Source organism: Choloepus didactylus, chromosome 6, assembly GCF_015220235.1.
Source record: "Choloepus didactylus isolate mChoDid1 chromosome 6, mChoDid1.pri, whole genome shotgun sequence".
NCBI classification, from domain to species: domain Eukaryota; kingdom Metazoa; phylum Chordata; class Mammalia; order Pilosa; family Megalonychidae; genus Choloepus; species Choloepus didactylus.
This window is the reverse complement of record NC_051312.1, coordinates 80,761,651-80,769,274: the sequence shown is the minus strand read 5'-3', so window position 1 is coordinate 80,769,274 and position 7,624 is coordinate 80,761,651. Positions and strand designations below refer to the sequence as shown.

The 7,624-nt window shown below is 31.5% G+C and overlaps 1 protein-coding gene across 1 annotated transcript; it reads right to left on the bottom strand.

Moving 5' to 3' along the window:
• Positions 1-6,224: 6,224 nt before the first annotated feature.
• LOC119537832 (olfactory receptor 52A5) lies at positions 6,225-7,172 on the bottom strand. Its single transcript, XM_037840413.1, has one exon. It carries the CDS (start codon positions 7,170-7,172, stop codon positions 6,225-6,227), a length of 948 nt encoding a protein of 315 aa, XP_037696341.1.
• Positions 7,173-7,624: the final 452 nt, after the last annotated feature.

Genomic DNA, 7,624 nt, shown 5'->3' with positions numbered 1-7,624 from the left:
AAAATATAGAATAGAAAAACAAAAGAGAAAATCAATAAAACCAAAAGTTAGGTCTATGAAAGATCAACAATATTGATAAAATTTAGGTACAGTGACCAAGAACAAAAAAAGATATAATTCCAATTATTATAATAAACAAAGAAACAAAGGATATTTGTAATAATGACACTACAGAAATGGAAAAAAAAAGACTATAAGGGAATAAAATGAAAATTTTATGACAACAAATTAGGTATCCTACAGCAAATGAAAAAAAAAAATTCTTAGAAAGGCACAAACTATGGTAATTGACTCAAGAATAAATAAAAAGTCTATTTTTTAAAACACACACAAATAAAATCCCTGGGCTAGATGACTTCATTGATGAAGTCAGCAAATGCTTAAAGAAGAATTAACACCAATTCTTTTCAAAATCTACCAAAAAGTAGGAGAGGATATCATCCAGCTCATTCTATATATATATTTTATATTTTTTCCTGATACCAAAATCGGACAAACATCACAAGTATAGAAAACTACAGACCAATATTCCCTATGAATATAGATCCAAATCCTCCACAAAATAGTAGCTGATGGAATCCAGCACCACCTAAAAGGGATTACACATCATAACCAAGTGGGACTTGGAATCCAAGGTTGGTTCTATCTATTAAAATCAAGGTGTTATACACCATATTAATAGAATAAAGGGAAAAAATGATCATCTCTATAGATGCAGAACATCATTCAACAAAATCTAATACCTTTTTGTGATAGAAACACTCCAGAAAACCTACAGCTGCAATCAGACTTAATTGTGAAAAACTAAGAGCTTTCCCTCAAGACTAGGAATGAAACAAGGATGTCCACTCTTACCACTTGTATTAAGCATTATTTCATAGGTTCTATTATGGGCAAGTAGACTAGAAAATTACATAAAATGTAATCATATTGGAAAGGAATCAGGAAAACTCCCTCTGTTTGCTGGTGTATTGATCTTACACATAGGCAATCCTAAGGAATTCACCAGAAAACATAGAAAGAGCTAACAAATTAGTTCAGTAGTGTTATAGGAAACAAGATGAGTATCAGAAATCAGTTGTCTTTCTATATATTAGCAATGAGCAATCCAAAAATGAAATTAAGGAAATAATTCCATGTAGAGTAGCTCAAAAGAGAATGAAATACTTAGGAATACATTGAAAATTAAACCTTTACTGAAAGAAATTAAAGAAAACCTATATAAATGAAAAGACATCCTTTGTGAATGGACTGGAAAACTTAATATTGTTGAGATGACAATATCCCCAAAGTGCTCTTGATAATACCCCCAAAATGATCCCTATAAAAAGCTCATCTGGCTTCTTTGCAAAAATTGAAAAGTCGATTCCAAAATTCATATGTAAATACAAGGGATCTAGAATAAAACAACACTCTAGAAAAAGAAAACAAAAAATTGGACAACAGATAGGTCCTGATCACAAAACTTACTATAAAGCTACAGTAACCGAAATAGTGTGGTACTAGCATAGACATAGTTCAGTGGAATAGAATTGGAGGTCCAGAAATAAAGCCATGTGTCTATGGTGAATTGACTTGACACATGATTTCCAAGACCATTCAATGAGGAAATCAATAGTGTTTTCAACCAATGGGGCCAGGACATCTTTATACCAATATGCAAAATAATAATGTTTCACTTTTACCTAACACCATATAAAAATATTAATTCAAAATGGGTCAAAATTATTAATGTAAGAGCCAAAAATATATAACTCTTAAGGAAAACAGTGTACATACTTATGACTTTGGTTTGAACAATGTTTTCATAGGTATGACACCAAAAGCATAACCAACAAAGAAAATACAGAAAAATTGGATTTCATCAAAATGAAAAACTTTTATGCATCAAAGGATATTATAAATAAAAGCAAACTGACAACCCACAGAATGAGAAAAAATATTTGCATATCATATATCTAATAAGAGTCTTGTATCTGGAATATATAAATAACTCTTACGACTCAACAATAAAATGACAACCTAATCTAAAAATGGTATAAGAATTTAAAAAGATATCTATGCATAGAAGATAAACAAATGGCCAATAAGTACATTTAGAAGTGCTCAACATCATTCATCATTATGGAAATGAAAATCAAAACCACAAGGAGATACCACTTCATATCCATTAGGATGGCCAGTTAAAAAAATAAAAAAATAATAAAAAAAACTAGCAGTAACATGTTTTGTAAGAATGTAGAAAAACTGGAACACTTATACCTTGCTGATGGGAATGAAAAGTGGTGCAATCACTTTGGAAAATATTTTGACAGTTCCTGTAAATTTAAAAATAGTTAACTATAAAAATCTTGGAAAAAATCATGGGCTTTTGGAGTAAGCAAAGATGTCTTAGACATACAATCTAAAACAAGAAGTCTAAAAGAAGAAAAAAGAAAAATTTTCAAAAGAAACTAAAATTTTTGTTTTTTTGTTCTTTCAAGTATTTTTCTAGTATCGTTCAAGATATCACAAGGGAAACAATCAGGTAAGAACAGACATGGAGAAATTATTTACAACACGTAGAAAAGGGACTTGAGATCACTATATAGAAAGCACCCTTAAAACTTTATAGTAAGAACACAAACATGCGATAAGAAAATGGGCAAAGGATTCATAAAAGAAGATATAAAGATGGCGAATGAACCCAAGAAAAAATACTCAGCACCATTAGTCATTACAGAAATGCAAATTAAACCACAAAAATGTACCAACATAAATACATCAAAATAGCTAAAAATAAAAAGACTCATCAAATATTGGCACGGTCTGGAATTCTCATAAACTCCCTTGGGGATGTAAGGTATAACTGGAAAACCATTTGAAGGGTTTCTAACTTAAACATATAATGATATTATCACTTAGCCATTTCACATCAAAAGAAATAAAAACATAGGACCACACAAAGATTTGTGTATAAATGTTCATAGCATCTTTATTAGTGACAGCCCCAACCAAAAAAGAACTCAAATGTCCATGGAAAAGTGAATGGGCTAGGGTTATCACAGTTTAAATTGTGATAAATTTAAATCATGTTGAATTTATCACAATTTGTTTAAATTATAATTCATTCACACAATGGAATAATACTGTTTAGAACAAAAAGGAAACAACTACTGACAATGAATCTCAAAATAATTATGCTAAGTGAAAGAAAACAGACCAAAAAATCAATGGCATATTGTATGACTGAATTTAAAATCTAGATTGTATATAAATTGCATATAAAATACTAGAAAATGCAAACTGATCTTTTGGGTAGCAAAGAGGTAAGTGATTGCCTGGAGATAGTGATAGATGGAGGGGTGGATTACAAATGCACAGGAGGAAATTTGGGGACTGATGGATATGTTCATTATATTCTTTGTGATTTTGGTTTCATGGGTGTGTGCTTATGTCAAAATTCATCATTACAAAGGACAGTATCAAGGGTTAGTAAAGGTGTCAAGTAATGTAAATTATTTAATCCATTAGTGAATTTATTTGATGCAACATTTCATAAATTATTTTAAATTATATGCTAATTCTGAAAGTGGTTAGAACCCTGTAAATTAGTAATTTGATTCTTAGGTGCAAAAAATAAGCCTTCTTAGTTTCATCAAAATACATATACACTTTACAAGGAACTTCATAAATATGTTCTTCATTATTGAGTCTTCTCAATGCCCATCAACATAAGATGGATAAATAAATACACCGTAGTATATTTATTATTCAGCAATAAAAATGAGCATACTAGTGGTACATAACCTGAATAAAACTCACATGACAGACACAAAAACATATATTATATATTTCATGATTACATTTATATAAAATATTTTAAAAAGTGAAACAAAACCATATGGTCTAGGGATGCATGCTTAGGTTGTAAAACCATATAGAAAAGCAAGGAAAGAACTGTATTAGATGTCAGTTTGGAGAGTACCTTTTGAGTGAGAGATTGTGATAATAAAGAGACAAAACAGGGTTTGTGAGGAGCTAGCAATGATTAATTTATTCATCTAGATGATGGTTACATTGAAGTTGGCTTTATAATAATTTATTTTCATTTTTCTGTACGAGTAGTCTTTCAAAAAAAAAAAAAAACAAGGAAAAATACACCTGTGATAGTGGCTATTTCATTTATTTTTTCTTATCATTTAAAACAAAGGTCACATGGTAACTACTTACTCTTATGTGCTGTAAGGATATTACTTCCCTTATATATTCTACTAAATTTTATACTTTTATTAATTTATACTTGCCTAATATTGTATTTTTGGATGGAGAATATAGTTTCTAAGCTTTTATACCCTGATATTATTCTCTTTAATTAATTATAAGGTTAAATGGCTTGACTGCCAACCCACAGTCCTTTCATACCATATGTTCTTCATTTAAAAAAAAACAAACAAACAAAAAAACACTACCTTACATTTCACATTGAACATTTTAACGACTTCGTTGTTTGCCTCCCCCATCCCACCTTACTCTGCAGGATAAAGGAAACCATGTATCCCAAGAATATATAATGTATTTATTTTTTAATTAATATATTGAGGTTGATTTTACCTTTTCCATTTGATTTCTACAAAATAGGTGTTTTCATTTGTGTATTTTGGTGCCTTTTTTCCCTTACACCTTCAAATATGGTCTTCAATTCACCCATGATTAACCTTTGTTTAGCTTCAGTTTCCATTTGTTTTGGTTTCTTGTTCACAAAAAAATCATATACTATTATCTTCATTATCTCTCTCTGAAAGAATTCATGTATTTGTCATTTTTCTTGTCTCTGAGGGATGATGTCCTCATCAATTATGCAAATTTTGTACTATTGATGCCACAATTTACTAAATATTTAGTGCTATAACGCAGAATTGAAGTGAGTTATTTCAGTTATTAGCTATTTTCTTCTTCAAGTTTTCATATGCTTGCTATCAGCTAATGCGAGTTTATCAACTTAAATTTTATTTTTTATTTCTGACTTCATATAGTTCACGCTAATGTAAATTTTTACTAGAATCCAAGCATATTAGACTCAAATTGATTTCTGCTTTATTTGAAAAGTTTATCTTTCTTTCAAAATAATCCTATATATAGCCTGCTGAATAATATGCTTCCTTCCTTTTTTGTAGTAGAATATTTTGTTAGGTTATTGCTTTTTCTGAATAGGCATATTTCTAAAATTAAAGGCCAAGATGCATTTCATTGTCTTCTTAGTTTTTAAAATTTATTTTATTGTTTCTTTTTACTTGAAAATTGGTTGAAGAAAATTTAAATTTAATCTCTACTGATGCAGCATCCTGGGAGAGGCTGAAGGTATGCAGGCAATAAAACAGCAAAGCATGAAGATGTGAAGTTCTGTTCTAAGAGTCATTTTCTCATATGCCATATTTGTGTTTGGCTCACATTTATTTCACGTATATTTAGTGATTCTTTTAAGTCTTCATCTCTGCTTACCTTAATAAGATTAGAATGAACTCCTTAGTATGTAGATTCTCTATACATGAGGCTGCATATTAACTTATGGCCTAAATATCTGTTGTATTGAATACATTGATCAGCAGCAAGAAATGCTTTAATTTGTCTTTCAATATCATTTTTAATTAGATTCTAAGAAGTTTCAGCTATTGTCCAATATACTGCTGAGACAAAGGTAAATAAGATGCACTTATATTTTCAAGATGTTTACAGAAGATAATTTCTAAAGGCAGTGAAATTTATCCATCAGTTACATTTCAAACCTTCGGTCCCCAATTTTGAGGTTTTAGAGTGATTCTAGAAGGAATTTTACTACTTAAGTACCAATCACCTTTATGTTTGTTTTCTTAGTTAAAATACTTGTAAACATGTTCTATTATTCTTGCAATTTTATTTTGATGGATTTCTTATGCAAATTCTCCAAAGTCAATAGCCGGTGGGTTGCATTGCTTAATTTTTGTATGGCTCCTATTGCTATTCCTGATTTTATATCATTTTTATATCAATCAGTATTTCAGAGAAACCATATAAAATAACAGATAAAAGATTCCAAGTTTTTCAAAATATAGATTCAAAGCAGATATTAGAAAATGGAACATGGTAAGAATTAGAGCTTGAGATTAAGTTTGAAGATTTTTCCAGGTAGTCACATTTGAGGGAAATATAACTTTTCATGATATTTAGAATTAGTATAAAATCATTACAAAAGGAGCAACTACTGCTCAAGATATTTCCTTGGAGAAAATTTTCAGGACTTGGTCACGAATTTGTTTAGTCTTTACCCCATAGACAATTGGGTTGAGAAAAGGAGGGACTAACAGGTAAAAGTTTGACAAGAGGATGTGAACATAGGGTTGTATGTGAGAACCAAACCTGTGTGTGAAGAAAGAGAAGAAGGCAAGGAGATAGAACTGTAGGAAGACACAAATGTGGGCAATGCATGTATTGAAGGCTTTGAATCGTGCCTCTTTCTGGGGCAGTTGAAAGACAGTGATAAAGATTTGAACATAGGACAAGGTGATAAAGATTATGTCAAACCCTAGGATGGTGAAGGCAACAAATAGACCATATACCTTGTTGACCTGAATGTCTTCAGCAGCCAGCTTCACAATGGCCATGTGCTCACAGTAAGAGTGGGAGATGACTGTTGTTCGGTAGAATTTAAGGCGGCATTTGATAAGCACTATGGATGGTGCTACAAGAATGGCAGCCCTGAGTGACACCCCAACACCAATATAAGTCAGAAATTGTTGAGAGAAGATGGTGGCATGTCTCAGGGGATGACAGATGGCCACATAGCGGTCCAGGGCCATGGCTAGCAGAACACCTGATTCAATTGCCTGGAATGAATGTATAAGCCACATTTGCAGGAGGCAGACTTCAAAATAAATCTCTGGCAAATGAAACCAGAAGATGCCTAACATTTTGGGAAGAATACATGTGCTGAGTGCAATGTCTGTGGCCCCCAACATGGCCAAAAAAATGTACATGGGAGTATGGAAGCTGTTCTCATGTGTGATTACAGCTAAGATTAGGGAATTCCCAGTCACAGCAATGAGGTAAATGATGCAGAATGGAATCCCAATCCAACACTGTACAGACTCCAGGCCAGGAATCCCAATGAGTGTTAGTACAGAGGGCATGAAGACTGAGTCATTGAATGTCAGCATGGTGATTTAGTCAGCAGAATCAAGTAGTGGAATTGCTGTGTCATCTTCTATTCCCTGTGAAGATTTGATGAATTAAAAATAAGACATTAATTTCGTTTACCAGTATATACTCTAATTACATTATGAGGATATCATCTTACATTTTCTGTTCTGACTATTCCTCTTCAATTTTTTCTTCCTTTCTCATGAGTTTCTGAGAGATCACCCATTATATAGAATCATGGTGATGATCACCATGATTCTATATAACTTAGGCATTTTCAGTGAACAAAATTAAATGGACTGCATGGGTATTTTGGCCCATGACAACTCAATTAAACAGATTGTCTTTATCTCATGTTCTTTCATAAACATCTGTGTTTTTTTCACCTAACTATTTTTATTGGAAAAAAATAAACATATAATGCAAGCTAAAGATTTCTCAAGAACCAGATTACACCTAAGGTGGACAT

What these genes read in the sequence shown, in the direction of transcription:
- LOC119537832 (XM_037840413.1), bottom strand. Translation starts at nt 7,172, where the DNA reads ATGCTGACATTCAATGACTCAGTCTTCATGCCCTCTGTACTAACACTC.